The 16,334-nt window shown below is 39.4% G+C and overlaps 1 protein-coding gene across 1 annotated transcript; it reads left to right on the top strand.

Moving 5' to 3' along the window:
* Nucleotides 1-4,395: 4,395 nt before the first annotated feature.
* MMGT1 (membrane magnesium transporter 1) lies at nt 4,396-15,879 on the top strand. Its single transcript, XM_043457964.1, has 4 exons — nt 4,396-4,782; nt 8,685-8,737; nt 11,226-11,329; nt 12,928-15,879. Exons 1-4 carry the CDS (start codon nt 4,704-4,706, stop codon nt 13,085-13,087), a joined length of 396 nt encoding a protein of 131 aa, XP_043313899.1. The 5' UTR covers nt 4,396-4,703; the 3' UTR covers nt 13,088-15,879.
* The last annotated feature ends 455 nt before the right edge of the window (nt 15,880-16,334 follow it).

Genomic DNA, 16,334 nt, shown 5'->3' on the forward strand with positions numbered 1-16,334 from the left:
TAAAGAGAGACTATTAGCAGCAACAAGGGAAAAGCAACAAGTTTTGTACAAAGGAACTTCTGTAAAGTTATCATCTCCCCTTTCAGCAGAAACTCTACAGGCTAGATATATTTAAAGTAATGAAAGGGAAAAACCTACAACCAAGAATACTCTACCCAGTAAGATCTGAATTCAGGTTTGATGGAGAGATCATAAGTTTTACACACAAACAAAAGCTAAAAGAGTTCAACACCACTAAACAAGCTGTACAATCAATGCTAAAGGAACTTGTCAAGGTGGAAAAGAAAAGGCCACAATTAGAAACATGAAAATTACAAAAGGAAAAATCTCATTGGTAAAGGCAAAAATACAGTAAAAGTAGTAAATCAACTATGTATAATGTTAATAGGAAGATTGAAAGATAAAAGCAATAAAATCATCTGTATTTGCAAAAATTAGTTAAGGGGTACACAAAACAAAAAGATGTAAAATATGATATCAAAACAGTAAATGTGGAAGGAGGGGGGCAAAAATGCAGGGTTATTAAAATGTCTATATGAAATGACATGTTTACTAAACTTGTGGTCATCATTTCTAGGGAAGGTGGGTTTTTGAACTAAGTAGAAGAGGACAAAGTGTGCTAGGTAGGGGGAGCATCTGCATGGGAAATGGGCACATGGACATGGGGCATGAAATCACTCCTCCAGCTGGATGGCTGTTAATCAACTTGAAAACAATTCTGGGACTGCAGTGCTTTCTCTACTCAACCAACTCTCCTGGGGAAACAGTGAGGAGCCTTCATAAACATCTCTACCTCCATAGGGAACGCTTTAGAGATGGCTATCCCCACCTTTAATAACATCCTCATCACTTATCCACTATGCATATGAACAACGGCTATTTCTTTGGGAAAACTAAACACACTTCTTGCATCACCCAGGAATTCAAATGCTCTTTCTCATGAGGTTTGACTCTTGTTCTAAGAGCTCGTGAAAACACTGCTGCCATTAGCTGTACCTTGCACCTCTGGGAATAACTCTAATGTACAGAACACTGTATGAGTGGACCCAAGGTACTTAGTAACTGTAACTTAGTAAAGTCTTTAATAACTGTGACTATGAATATCTTGGCTTCCTTTCAGATTGGAATCTAAAGATAAGACAATTAAAGACAATTAAAATCCTACCCCATGAATATGCTGCTGCTGCTAAGTTGCTTCAGTCATGTCTGACTCTGTGCAACCCCATAGATGGCAGCCCACCAGGCTCCCCCATCCCTGGGATTCTCCAGGCAAGAACACTGGAGTGGGTTGCCATTTCCTTCTCAAATGCATGAAAGTGAAAAGTGAAAGTGAAGTCGCTCAGTCGTGTCCAACTCTTCGTCATCCCATGGACTGCAGCCTACCAGGCTCCTCTGTCCATGGGATTTTCCAGGCAAGAGTACTGGAGTGGGGTGCCATTTCCTTCTCCATCTTGATTGTGAGGTTTATACATAGTCAGAACTGGACATGGAACAACAGACTGGTTCGAAATTGGGAAAGGAGTATGTCAAGGCTGTATATTGTCACCCTGCTTATTTAACTTATATACAGAGCACATCATGCAAAACACCAGGCTGGATGAAGCACAAGCTGGAATCAAGATTTCCCAGGAGAAATATCAATCACCTCAGATACGCAGATGACACCACCCTTATGGCAGAAAGCGAAGAAAAACTAAAGACCCTCTTGATGAAAGAGGAGAGTGAAAAAGCTAGCTTAAAACTTCAACAGACCGAAAACGAAGATCATGGCATCTGGTCCCATCACTTCATGGCAAATAGATGGGGAAACAATGAAAGCAGGGACAGACTTCATTTTTTTGGGCTCCAAAATCACTGCAGATGGTGATTGCAGCCATGAAATTAAAAGACGCTTGCTCCTTGGAAGAAAAGCTATGACCAAACTAGACAGCATATTGAAAAGCAGAGACATTACTTTATCAACAAAGGTCCATCTAGTCAAGGCTATGGTTTTTCCACTAATCATGTATGGATGTGAGAGTTGGACTGTGAAGAAAGCTGAGCACCGAAGAACTGATGCTTTTGAACTGTGGTGTTGGAGAAGACTCTTGAGAGTCCTTTGGACTGCAAGGAGATCAAACCAGTCCATGCTAAAGGAAATCAGTCCTGAATATTCATTGGAAGGACTGATGCTGAAGCTGAAACTCCAATACTTTGGCCACCTGATGCTAAGAACCGACTCATTGGAAAAGACCCTGATGCTGGGAAAGATTGAAGGCAGGAGGACAAGGGGATGACAGAGGAGGAGATAGTTGGATGGCATCACCAAAGCGATGGACATGAGTTTGAGTAGGCTCCTGGAGTTGGTGATGGACAGGGAGGCCTGGCATGCTGCAGTCCATGGGGTCACAAAAAGTCAGACATGACTGAGCAACTGAACTGAACATTTGTAAAAAATATAATATACCATACTTGACATTGATCAAGTACTCTGTCAACTCTTGGCTTAGAGGTGAAGAAACTGGTGAGGGCCAGAGAAAAATAATGACTATAATTAAATGTTTGGAAAATGGGATCCAGGACAAAAGCTATACAGGTAAATTTGTGGAAATCTGATGACTCCTGGATGCCTTCCTTTATTTTCTAAATTTATTTTTTAGCTTTGAGGAAACCCAAGTATATCAGAAAATGCTTATCATCAAACTATTATCAAAATGTAAGTGTGTGTACAAGTCCAGAGGGATTTTTGAACCCAATTCAAAATAACAGGATGCTCTATAGAGATCCTTTCTAAGGAGGATACACTCCCCTCCACTTTCCCACAATTCATTCATTCTTTCAGTAAACACTGAATGCCTACCATGTGACAGGCAATGTTCTAGGTATAGATACAAACCAGTGCCCTCTTGGAACTTACATTTCTGGGCAAAGAGAGATATTAAACAAAAGAAACATAATAAATAGGTAAATTATAGTGTATCTTAAAAGGTGACATGAAAATAAAGCAGTCGAAGGGTCTCAGGAATGGGAAGAATGCAAATTTAAAAGCGTGGCCAGCATAGGCCTCTAATAGCAAGTGGGGTGAGTAAATTGAGTAGCTAAAATGTAGAAGTCTGACAACGTTAAGGGGAAAGCATGGTGATCATCATACTTTGCATTTACCCTGTGATATGCAGTTTACAACGTTGCGCCAGCCAGTCAGGTGGCACGGGAGGAGTTGATGGGAGTTTAGGAAAAGGAATGAATTCTATTTTGGCCATATTAAGTTTTAAGTGCCACATGATAGAAATAAATGATCAGCAAGGAGTTGGAAATGCAAAGTCTGGAGCTCAGGAGAGACATTTGAGATACAGCTGTCGATTTGGAATCACCAATACCAACAATGGCTGAAAGCACTGGGGAGTAATAGGTGAGCTGGCCACAGAATAGAATGTAAAGAGGTTAATGTAAAATGTCTACATTTTAGGGGATGAAGACAAAGATAAAAATCGAGAGAGTGTATTTTATTCTCATCAGAGAGACAGAGAGATGAGCCAGTATTGTTATCATCCTTCTATTCCTCCCTTTTTATTTCAACCTAATGTGAAATGTGGGCTTCCCTGGTGGCTCAGACGGTAGAGAATCCGCCTGCAATGCGGGAGACTTGGGTTCGATCCCTGGGTTGGGAAGATCCCCTGGAGGAGGGCATGACAACCCACTCCCGTAGCCTTGCCTGGAGAATCCCCATGCACAGAGGACTGAGCTTTCTTGGTGGCTCAGACCGTAAAGAACCTGCCTGCAATGGCGGAGACCTGGGTTCAATCCCTGGGTCGGGAAGATACCCCGGAAAAGGGCATGGCAACCCACTCCAGTATTCTTACCTGGAGAATCCCCACGGACAGAGGAGCCTGGCGGGCTACAGTCCATGGGGTTGCAAAGAGTCGGACACGACTGAGCGACACACAATGTGAAATGGTCCCCTTAGTGACAAAACACTCCCGCGGCGCTACACCCCTTTGGGCGCGAATCTTTCACATAGACCACTTACAAGTAAAGAGAAGGGGACTAACTTTTACTGAATGTACCCCGCTTGCCACGTGTTCGGGGCCTCCAAATCCCGGGTGGTTTTCCTCTACACCCCCACTAGCCCCCTCGCTTTCACACTAGTGCCTCCTTCCGTAGTACCAGTTCCCAGTACGCTGAAGTACAGGAAAGGTCAACAGAAAACAAAGAGCACAGCTTGAAGGAAAAGCAGAACAAACAAAAATTCCCGGCTAAGACATAGGGATCCGGCACCGACCGCCTCTAACTACCTCCTGCAGAGCCCACGATCCCTCTGCCCTACCCGGAACTCTCCATAGGCCCCGCCCCCCGCCTCTCCGCAGGCCACGCCCCCTGCCCCGCGGCCCGCACTCATTTGCTGGCACCTTCGTCTCCACTTCCCCATTGATCCGCCTGCGCTTCTTCTTCTACGCTCTCCACGCAGCCCCGCCTCTCTTAGAGCGGCAGTGCGGCGCAGGCCCGGCTCTTCGGCATTCCCGGACCTTTTTCCTTGTCTTTTTCCCCTTCTTCCCAGCATTCCCGTTTCCGCTTTCTCACGGCTCTTCTGTTTTTCCACCTCTGAGGCGCTTCGCGCCCAGGGGTTCAGTGACGTCATCTTTCTGCGCTGCGCGGACACCCGCCGGTGAAGGAAGGAACGGCTCTGCCGCCCTTCGCTTCTTTTGTTGGGCTGCTCTTTCGGAGTCATGGCGCCGTCGCTATGGAAGGGGCTGGTGGGCATCGGCCTCTTTGCCCTAGCCCACGCGGCCTTTTCCGCTGCGCAGCGTAAGTGCCTGGGGGACGGGGACAGCTCCCATGCGGGACTCTGCGGGCGGCGTGTGGGCGCACCCAAGAAGGAGTGTCGGACCGAGTGGCCCAGGAACGGTCATTTGAGACCTTAGAGTTTGAGGTGACTGTGAGAAGCGGTGCGGGGCTCCTCGGTGGAAGGCTTGGAGTCTGAGTTTGAGGAGAGTGGGGCAACTGGGATTACAGCAGGGAAGGGGATGTTGGGGAGAGGGGATCGGTGGGCTGCGGGGTGGACAGAAAGGGAGCCTTTCTGGGAATCTGGGACAAGTGTTGTCAGATCCATCGTGGGGCTGGCAGAGTGTCAGATTGAGGACCTCGGATGCTCATGGTTCCATGACAACTAGGTGGACAGTGTCTTGGGCACTCCAGGAGGACTGAGAAGTTAGGTGACCACTTGCCTCTGGGAGGCACTGTGATATGGGGCAAAGAGCACCGGGCTGGGAGACTGGAGGGCTGGTTCTTAAAAACTTGCTTTACCGCTAAATCTGTGACCTTGGGCATATCATATCCCTTCTCTGATGCTTCATTGAGGTGGATTTTAATTCTTTCCCTTTCTATGTCAAAGAGTGATTTAGAAGTTTAGGAAGAAAGCAAAGTAAAAGTACCTTATCGTACACATACAATTGTATTGTCAAGAAGAAACTTAAGAGTCCAGCAGAGGATGCAGTGCAGTGGGACGGCTGATCTGTTTTGAGGTCTTCCTTCTCTCCTAGACCAAGGGTTAGCAAGCTCTAGCATGTGGGCCAAATGCAGCCTCCCTCTTGTTTTTGCAGTGAGCTGAGAATGTTTTTAGAGTTTTAATTTGTTGGGGGGAGGGGGGAAGCAAAAGTATCATTTTTTGATCCATGACAGTTATTTAAAATCCAAGTTTCAGTGTCCATCTGAAGTTTTATTGGCACACAGTCATGCCGGTTTAGGTATTTTCTGGCTGCTTTCTAAGGGCAAAGTTGAATAGTTGCAATGGAGATAGTAAAGCCTGCAAAGGCTAAAATATTTATTATCTGGCCCTTTACAGGAAAAGTTTGCTGATCTCTTTTGTAACCTATAGAGCCCACAAGGGCAGGGACGATGTATATTTTGTTCACTGCTGTAATCTCAGTGCCCAGCATAATGTTCCCTACAGTAGTTACTCAATAAATTTGTTCAACGAAGGGAGGAAATTCAGAGTTGAACTTTTTTCCTTTATTTGCTAGATTACTTTCCATCTTCAGGAATAAAGTGGAAAATGAAATGTGAATTCCTTCAAAGCTCCAGTTTTCAAGATAAAACCTTTCGTTCTATGTATTGTGTATACGGTAATTAAAATGATCCCATTATTAAAATTACTTTTTTAGGTACATGTATTATGACAACATTTGTCTTGACAGAAATTCAGCTTTAATTTTTTAAAAATTTATTTTGAGATTTTAGATTTACAGAAAAAATTTACAAAGATAGTGCAAATAATTACTGTATTCTCCTCACCCAGTTTCCCTCACTGGTAACATCTTACATTACTATGGTATGATATCACAACTAGGAAACTGACATTGGTATATTACTATTAAGTACAGTCTAGCTTTTATTTGGATTTCACCAGTTTTCCCATTAATGTCTTCTTTCTATTCCAAGAATCAATCCAGGATATCACATTACATTTAGTCTTCATGTTTTCCCAGGCTGCTTTCTCTGTGACAGTTTCTGCAAAACTCCAGTCTTTAATGATAACAATAATAATAGCTTACTGCGTGCCAGGCACTGAACTAAGCACTTTGTGTATTATGTAATTCAATCCTTCCAAAATCCCTGTGAGGTAGATGTTATTATCACCTTTGAAAGATGAAGAAATTGAGCCACACTGCTAGGAAACTTGCACAAAATTACAAAGATGATAAATGGGGGTGCTGGGCTTCAAATACAAGCAGTTTGATTCTGGAGCCTATGTGCTACATTGCTTGGTAAAATTCAGTCTTGAGTAATTGGTTGAAATTGTGATGTGCTTAGGTGCTAGAGGGTGCAGTGATGTCCCGAGGGAGTTCAGAGTCAAATGGAGAAACAAGTGATTCAAGCAGCAGTCACCATAAAGTGATATAGATGCTAAAAGTAAAGATACACGGAGATGGGAGCAGTTAATTTTTGTAGGTGGGCGGAGGGGTTAAGAGGTACCTAGAGCCTTGCTGATCAAAAATCATCTGGGACCTTGTCAGAAATGCAGAAACTCAGGCCCCACCTCAGATCTGTGAAATCTGAATCTGCATTTTAATAAGGTCCCCAGGTGATTGTATGCACATTCATTTGAGAAGTGCTGCCCTAGAGATTAGGATACAGTGGTACTGTGTCATTTTCTACTATAGACTTCAGCTGTAAAATATTACAGTCCTAGAGCAAGGAGACAGATGACAGAAGTCCAACCCTTTCGTTTTACAGACGAGGAAATGTCCTACTAAGGTAGGGTTAGAGTCAGATTAAGCTTCAGGCAAAGAAAGGTAGCTGGGAATTGGACAGTAGGAAGTTAGCCAAAACCTACTTTGGCATTGGTTTAATTTTTCTTTTACACCTGTCCTTGTGATGAAACTTGTGAGATAAAACTTCAGAAATGTCTCTAAACACATTCTCTCTTAAGAGTCAGTGAGTGCATGCTCACTCACAATTTGAGTTTTTAAGCATGTTCTATTAAGTAGAGGGCTTCCTTGGTGGCTCAGTTGGTAAAGAATCCACCTGCAATGCGGGAGACCTGGCTTCGATTCCTGGGTTGGGAAGGTCCCCTGGAGGAGGGCATGGAGGGTATTCTTGCCTGGAGAATCCCTAAGGACAGAGAAGCCTGGCAGGCTGTAGTCCATGGGGTCGCAAAGAGTCTAAGACAACTGAGTGACTAAGTACAGCACATATTAAGTAGAGACTGCAAGGTTCCTCTAGAATTAGGATTTTGTGTTTTTATGTGAGATGAGAATGCCTTGTGGCATTTATCACTGCAGTAGGACCTCTTTTCAATGCTCACGTTGGAAAGAGACCAGTATTACCATTGAGGCTAACTGTGTCTTGTCAGATTGTGGCAGCAGGTAGCACCCTATGGTGCTGTGGCATGCTCATCTTTGCTGTGACGAACTTTGTTTTGGCAGAGCGCCTATCTTGTTTCTCCTTTGATTCTCATTTTATTCCCATTTTACTAATGCAGAAACCTAGGCAGTGAAAAGATACTGTATTCTCAGGCACATTCCCCCTCCTACATTTTAACGCTCTGAGATTGAGATCCATGTTACAGTCCACGAGAGTGTCTTTCACATTGAATGAGATTGTGATAAACTGAAGAGCTGCTATTATGATCCAGGCTTTTCAACTTCCAAACCTTGATCCTTTTCCTTCATACCCTGCTGCCTCCTGAGGCTAAGGCAGTAGCAGAATTATAATTAAATCATAGAAGCAGAAATTGATGTACAGGAATTACTCCTATCCCAACGCTGCCCCAGCATATTCTCTTGAGAAAAACATTTCCATAGCAATATTACTTCGTCTATATTATGTAATGGTAGTGCTATTTTAGAGTTGAGATTTTTCTGTAGATTTAATTTTTAAATAATTGTGATTTCTTTGATCAGTTAGTGAAAGAATTTAAGAGAATTCTAGTTTTCCTGTAATAATGAAAGAAAAGTTGTTTAGGTATTTCTTCCTTATGTTTGCTCACTTTTCACTCTTCCATTTTATAAGATGAGAAAGCAGGTCATGATGGGAATAAAATAGTTCAAGATCAGACTGACTGCCTTAGAAGATAGAGGTTTTTGAGGAATCCAGGATTAACATTGTTTTTTGTAGCATATGTCAGTTGCTTCTTTGGTATATTGATTTGCTTGCATTTTAAGAAAAATGGGCTACAGTTTCCTTAATGGTGTGCTTCTGGTTTATAGATCGTTCTTATATGCGATTAACAGAAAAGGAAGATGAATCACTGCCAATAGATGTAAGTTGGTCATTTATATTCCATTAAAATATATATAACCAAATCACTTTGTTGTACACCTGAAACTAGCACAACATTGTAAATCAACTATACTTCAATAAAAATATATATTTATATACAGTTTTAAAATTAGCCACATAGCTTAAAATGTATTTTTAAAAATTTATTTTTTATTCTCTTAATTTTCCAGACACGAAATAACATGTGTTATATACTTTTTGTCACTCATTATAAAGCCCAAAGATGTGGAAACAAAATATTTCTGTTTGGTTTCTGGAACTTAGTTTATTTATTTATTTTTGGCTGTGCTGCGCAGCCTGTGGGATCTTAGTTTCCCAACCATGGATGAAACCAGGCCCCTGGAATGGAATTGTGGAGTGCTAAACACTGGACCACGGGGGAAGTCCCTAGAACTTAGTTTAAATAGTCTTTCTAGAAGTTGCTCTGTCTATAGTCTGAGATGCACTTAACAAGTTGATTATTTGACTGTCTTTTTTGGCTGTACCTCGAGGCATGCAGAATCTTAGTTCCCCAACCAGGGATTGAACATGTGTCCCCTGCAGTGGAAGCATGGAGTCTTAACCACTGGACCGCCAGGGAAGTCACCCCCTTTTTAAAAAATCTTATTTTTTTTAGAAAAGTTTCTTCTATACATAAAGTTTAAAAACAAGTAAAACTAACAAAACATTGTTTAGGGGCATACACAGAGGTGGTAAAGATTAAAAAAAATAGGAAGTGCTTCTTTTTTTAAAGCTGCAGTGATATGTGAACTTCACTCAGTTTTTTATCTTTACTGGATTTTTTTTTTTGGGTCATACCTGTGGCTTGCGAGGATCTTAGTTCCCTGACCAGGGATCAAACCCATGCCTTTTTCAGTGGAAGTGCAAAGTCCTAACCACTGTACTGCCAGGGAATCCCTCCCCCCAGTTTTTTTTAATCTTTCTTGGATTTTTAAAGTACAAAAGTAGTAAGTTCTTCATAGAATCAAACAGTAAGTGTCAAAAGTAAAATTGACCCCATATATTTAAAAAAATACTGACCCCATTGCTCACAATTCTACTTCTGTTCCCAACAGTTTGGAGTGTATCAGTAGTTTAGTTTTCTTCTATGCATAAACAACATTATCTTTGTTTGTGTGTATATAGCTTTATGTAACCAAAACACACATAATTTTTCTTTTAAAAAGTTACTGTGTTTATAGTGTGTACTTTTATAACTAGCTTTTTATTGGTTTATCTTGACATATTTTCATGACAGCTCAGAGTTACCACATCCTTGTTAATGATGTCTCTGATTGCATTGTATGAAATGGGCCTTGGTACACTGATGATGGGGATGTAAACCAGCATAACATATGACATTAGATTTTGATTTAGAAAATTAGAGTAATAGCTTGTGGCTAATTTTGACTTTTAATTGTCTGTAATTCAAGATATGGAAAATGTGACTATTAACTCATTCTTCTGTTACCTTTGTTTTTGTGGTAGATGCATACACACATGCATACGCTTGCGCATGTGTATATGCACTCATTTATATCTGTTTAAAATAACTTTCTTCTGTTTGCAAATGGGAAAATTTGAAAAATACAGATAATTACTATCAGGAAAATAAAATATGTCTGTAATCCCACGTTGGTTAATATCAAACACTGCAAATTTTTGCTTACATACTTGCACAACCTCTTTGGAAAGCAGTTTGATATTACCTAATAAAGTTGAATTTGTGTATACTCTCACACCAGTGATTGCATTCCCTTGTGTTAGGAGACATACACAAAGATATCCATCCTGACTTTGTAAAAGTTACAGACAGGAAATAGTCTGCATAGCTATCAACAGTGGATGGATAAATTGTGGGAATTTCATGTAATGAAATTCAGTGAAAATGAATGGACTATAATAACTGCATATCACAATAGGGAGGAATCTCACCAAAAGAAAAAAAAGCTCAAATGGGAAGAAGTAAGCAAGGTATGTTTTAGACGTACACATAGAGCTGGTAAAATAAGTAAAAGCAAGGAACTGATTAATATGTGATTGGGGCCAGTAGTTAACTGGCAGGGAGGGTGAGGGATATAATTGGAGAGGGATACCTGGGCCTTGAAAGGAACTGGTAATGTTCTCTTTTTTAAGTTGGGTAGTGGGTAAAGGGTGTTTTTTTTTTTTTTGAATACTCTGTGTTATCTAACATTAATACATTAAAACATTTATAGTTGCTCTTAGAAGTTGGTCATAGTTGATAGCTGAGTTCTGAATGGATCAGTACCTGTTTTGCTATTTGAGCAAAACCCAGACATATTATTGCAGCTGATCCACAGAACTTATAGAAGATACTATTGTGTTTGAGTCCAAATCATTTAAAGTGAGAACTGACTCCTTGATAGCATCTGGGAGAAATACCTGATAGAGGCTAGAAACGGAGAGAAAATTGTAAATTTTCATAATAGTTGTTTGTTGTTGAGTAATCTTAATCTTTATACTCACAGATAGTTCTTCAGACACTTCTGGCCTTTGCAGTTACCTGTTACGGTATAGTTCATATTGCAGGGGAGTTTAAAGACATGGATGCCACTTCAGAACTAAAAAATAAGTAAGTCTTTTCCTTTTCATAGACATTTAATTTCATGGGGAATTTGCTTCATGTACATAGTTTAAAATTATGTTTTCTGGTACATAAAAGTTGGTTTTGTTTTTACATTTTGATCATGCAGTTTGTATGAGTAATGAGCTAAAAAAATTGAGTTGATGTTTGATTTGATGGGAAAAATGGAAGTTGAATGACAGACTGTTGACATTAGAATAATATGTTATATTATGGTTGCTTAAAATTACTTGTTTGTTGGTTGGATAGATGGATGAAAATAGATATATAAGGAAGATATTCCCTCAGGAATGTTTTCCTTCTTTTCTCCCCTTCTTCCCTCTCCTCTACCTCCCCGCCACCCCTCACCACTTTGCTTCCCTGTCTCCTTTCTCTTTTCCTTCCCTTGCCCTCCCTCCCTCCCTTTTTCCGCTTTTTATCCTCTTGTCCCAGCTTAGTCTTTGGAAGATTAAGGGGTTTTCTGTTTCCCTTGAAACTAGTCTGTGACATAAACTCTGCTCTTGGGCACTTTCCTATCCTTGGACTAAAGTATATTTGTTATTCTGCTTTGCTTTTTCCTCCTACACTACTTCTAAGCTATTTTCATGAGCTTTGCTTGCTTTACTTTTCTGTATTGCTTGCTTTCATAGAATCATCCTTTAGCTTTGTTCGATTCAATCTCTGGACTTTACCCACCTTCTTGATCCTAGAAATTTTAACACAGTATTTCCTTAGAAGAATTCATAGTACACATTTATGTGTTACAGGAAATCCACTCCCTTTTTACTTTTACTTTTAAATTTACATTTCACATAGTCACATGTCAGGCTTCCCTTTTATGTGGGGGTATGCTTGGATTTTTAGGTGGGCTGACTTTGAGATTTGAGTTTTTATCAAAAGAAGAGTTCTCTTTCCTTCCAGGAAATTAATATTTAAAAACAAATCAACACCAAAAGCTGTACACTTCGGTGTTTGTGAACTTTTTTTAGACTACATATATCTCACTGGAAAGAAGAAAAGGATACTCCACTATCACCACCCACTACTGTTCTTACAAAGAGTCTACCAGGAATCACAGGCGAGGGGCCAAGAAAGAAAGAAGTAAAACAGAATGGCATTAAGTAGGTGGTAGCAAAATACATGAATTTAGTACATGAAAGCAAAATATACAGGTTTGGACAACAACAGGTACAGAAGGGCCAAAAGGAATATTTCGTTGTACTTGATTCTTGGAAGACAGATCAAGTGAGAATAAGCAAAGGTACAATATATGTACTTTTTTTTTTAAGGACTATTTGGCATGGGCTAGTGGTAGATTCACAGAGGTGATTAAAGTTGAGTGATTATTTGTTTTCATAGATATCCTGGAAGGAATGCCTGAATTAAAAATTTTCAAGGGTTTTATGTTGCTTTTCCGGGTTTCTTATTTTCCTTGTACAGGAAAAAAGTGAGATACAGTATGATTACCAATTATAGTCTAATTTTATGGATTTAAACTTAGTTAAAAATACAACCCATAGCAAATTCATAATTTATTAGAAGCCTACTTATTTTCAAATGGGCTTTTATCAAGGTTTATCTAAAATTGATGCTTTTCTTTTTTTAAGGACATTTGACACACTAAGGAATCACCCATCATTTTATGTATTTAATCATCGTGGTCGAGTACTGTTCCGGCCTTCGGATACAACAAATTCTTCAAACCAAGATGCATTGTCCTCTAACACATCATTGAAGTTACGAAAACTTGAATCACTGCGTCGTTAAGATTTTTACAAATTATAATAACAGGACAGGACACAGAGCTGGAATATTGGAGTTTGGGGTACAAAACACTCCCCCATCAGTATTTATATTGATCGCTCAGACCTAGTTAAAAAAGTCTACGGCCCTTATTTGTACACTGTTAATCAAGGCATTATTGCAGTATAAGTTATCTGTGAAGTGAGTCTTTGATCTTTCATAGAATTCTTTTTTCATTTAAAACAAATCCACATTTTTTGTAAAAGTCACTGTTTTGAGCACATTTCTTTGAAAACTGTTGATGGTTTTGTAATTATTTATTTTCTTAGATTTCTTTTGCACTACAGTTTTTAGGATCCTTTTGGAAATGGTGTGACTACTGCATTTTGCAGCATGAATGGTAGTAAATGGTCTTAAGTTCGTAACAACAAATGGACTTCTCTAAAGAGACCAAAATGGTGACTTATGAGTTTTTCTTATGGCCCCTAAAAAGTGGCTCTGCTTCAGCAGATACTTGCCAGTTTTTAATTTATCCGTGACTTCTCACCCTACCCCGCTCCCATATACCTCCTAACATCAGCTGTCTTGTTTCATCACTTCTCTGGGGTTCAATGTGCAGTGAGCAATTTTTGTGTCAGAAATCCCCTGTCATAACAAATAGATTTAACAAACTCAACTTACGTAAAGCTACCTGTGTTCTCTTCATTTATCTGTAAAAAGATGTCCCTAATTGATTATGTAGTGTAAGAATAGTTGAAGATAGACCAAAAAGACCATCCGTGAATTAAACATCCTGCCTATGTAGAGGAACAGTAATCACTGAAGAAAACTGATTAGTTGTTACTAGCCAGTTTAACTTATTCAAAGCCTCTGTTATTTTATTGCATACTAAACTAGTGAATTAGTAAGGATAAAGGATAAAGGTAGATTTCAATGGAATTGGGCCAAATAGGTTCTAAATATTTGGAACTAATATCTTTTAATTTAAAAATTAAGGTCATAGCTTCCATTTTGTAGCAAACTTAGAGTTTTCTGTCTTCATTGTATGTTGCTGAAGGTAAGGATGAGGGTACAGACTAGAATTTTTTTAGAAATAGCAATCTTAGGGAAATTTGGCTAGCTGTTTGATCTGCTGGAAGCTTAACATTTCTTGGTAGAGAAGGTTGCTTTTGTTGAATTGTATGGGTGTAAAGGGAATTTAAATTTAAAAAGGAAATGTGCTTTAGGCAAGAATCATAAGATGCCCTTATCCTTGATGGCTTTTTTTCTGCTAGTAGTGAACCTCAGCTCTTCTGCCTGGTAACACACAGCCCAAAGTACAAGATTATTTTGTCATTGGGTTTTTAATCATTGTTTAGTTTTGTTTTGCTAACCCAATCTATCTGTGGAACACTGACTCTGCTCTCTAAGGAGAACAAAGTTAGAAATCTAAAATAATTTAGAAATGAGTTTAAAATGTGAAGTTGGGAGTTAAAGTGGTCGTATAACTCAAAGTCGTGTACGAGAAACAAGCTCTTTCCATCATACCTGTCTACCGTTTCCTCAGGTATGGATTGATTTGCAAGAGCCTCTTGTTTTCTTCTCTTTTGAGGCCTGTCTTCCTTTCCTAGTATGTTTTTATAATAAATTTATTAAGATATAAATCACATACCTTACTATTCACCTATCTAAAGGGTACAATTCAGTAGTTTTATAATATATTCACAAAGTTGTGCAACCATGATCACAGTCAATTTGAGAATGTTTTTGTCACCCCAGAAAGAAACCCTGTATCCTTTAGTAGTTACCTGTCCTTTCCTCCCAATATCTCCCAACCCTGAGCAACCAATCTCTCTGTCTGTATAGGTTTGTCTCTTCTGGTCATTTAATATGATTGGATTCCCATAGTATCTGATCTTTGGTGGCTGGCTTCCCAAATATTGTTCAGTTCTATGTAGAATGAGAACTTCTCATGTTAAAAACTATGAATTCTCTGAAAGGAGATGGTTGGTACGAATCAGTAGATGTAAGGAGGGAAGTCAGATTCCTAACATGTTTCTCAGTCAATCGGATGCTGAATAGGTTTTTTTCTCAGAACCAAGCATTCATGATATATTAATATGATTGTCTAGTCTCTAGAATGTATATTGAAATCTTTGCCTGCTCAGGAAAGTCTTGCTAAAAATGAGGCCAAATAATATGGCAAGTAATTGACATAGCGGACTTCAGTCATGTCTAATTTTGCTAGGAGCTTGTTTACCTCTGGTCAGGTGAGCTTCCCAAATTTTTAATTTCCTCCAGTGAATTTATGCTATCTTTTAAAAGTATGTACCATAGGATTGGGGTGATTTGGATGCATCATAACAGTGCTAAATGGATTAAGTTCAGAAGTTTTTTGTAATGATTTGAGGCAGTACTAAGGTAGCCAAAAATATAGTGATGTGAGCAAATTAAGCTTGCAGCTGACTATGATTTCAGTGACATTCAGAAGTGTGTACTGTTGAAGGCTCTCTAGAATATAGGAAGGCTCACTTAATCAGGGAAGCAGCTGAATGCTATGGCCTAGTGGCCCAGCTGCAGAAAATGCAGGTCGGCGAATTGGAGGCTGTGAAGCTCTGTAACTCCCTAATGATTGTTTCCTAAGCATTGTGGCTTATTTTGAGTGGCATGACAGCATCCCCCGGTTGTATGTGGCCTGTTTCCATGATGTATTGAGTAATGTTGTTTGTTGTGAGCATCAATGCCTGTAACACCAAGCTAAACACATTCTTTTGGATATGTTTCCTCTCTTTAAATGATCTTGCCCTGTCCAATAAATAAATGATTGTCTCACCCTGTTTTTGGTAGTGGTTTTTTTTTTGTTGTTTTGTTTGTTTGTTTGTATGTTTTACTTTTAATCTCATTTTCTTCTGCTTCTCTGTCCCCAGAAAAATGTAAGATTTAATTTTAACAACTGTATTTTTTCCAGTGTGATGCTTTTACTAAATTCAATGGATACTTTACTTTTCATTATACATGTAAAGTCTTACTGCAATTTTATGCTCTTTTAGAGTTAAAATAGAATATGTAATCTCATTTATATTTGTATTGATGAATTATCAAATACCCTTTGGAGTACAAGAATATTGGTCTGCAAGTAGCAGTGTCTAATCATTCCAGCACAAATTTGTCATATAGCCAAACTATTACAGAAATGGCAGTTTCTTATACTTAACAGGAAATCATCATGATTAAAGCATCAAGGGGCAAATCTAAAGTTTAATCCAAGAGGAAGTTCTGATTCTTTTAAAAG

This window comes from Cervus canadensis, chromosome X (assembly GCF_019320065.1).
Source record: "Cervus canadensis isolate Bull #8, Minnesota chromosome X, ASM1932006v1, whole genome shotgun sequence".
Lineage (NCBI taxonomy): Eukaryota > Metazoa > Chordata > Mammalia > Artiodactyla > Cervidae > Cervus > Cervus canadensis.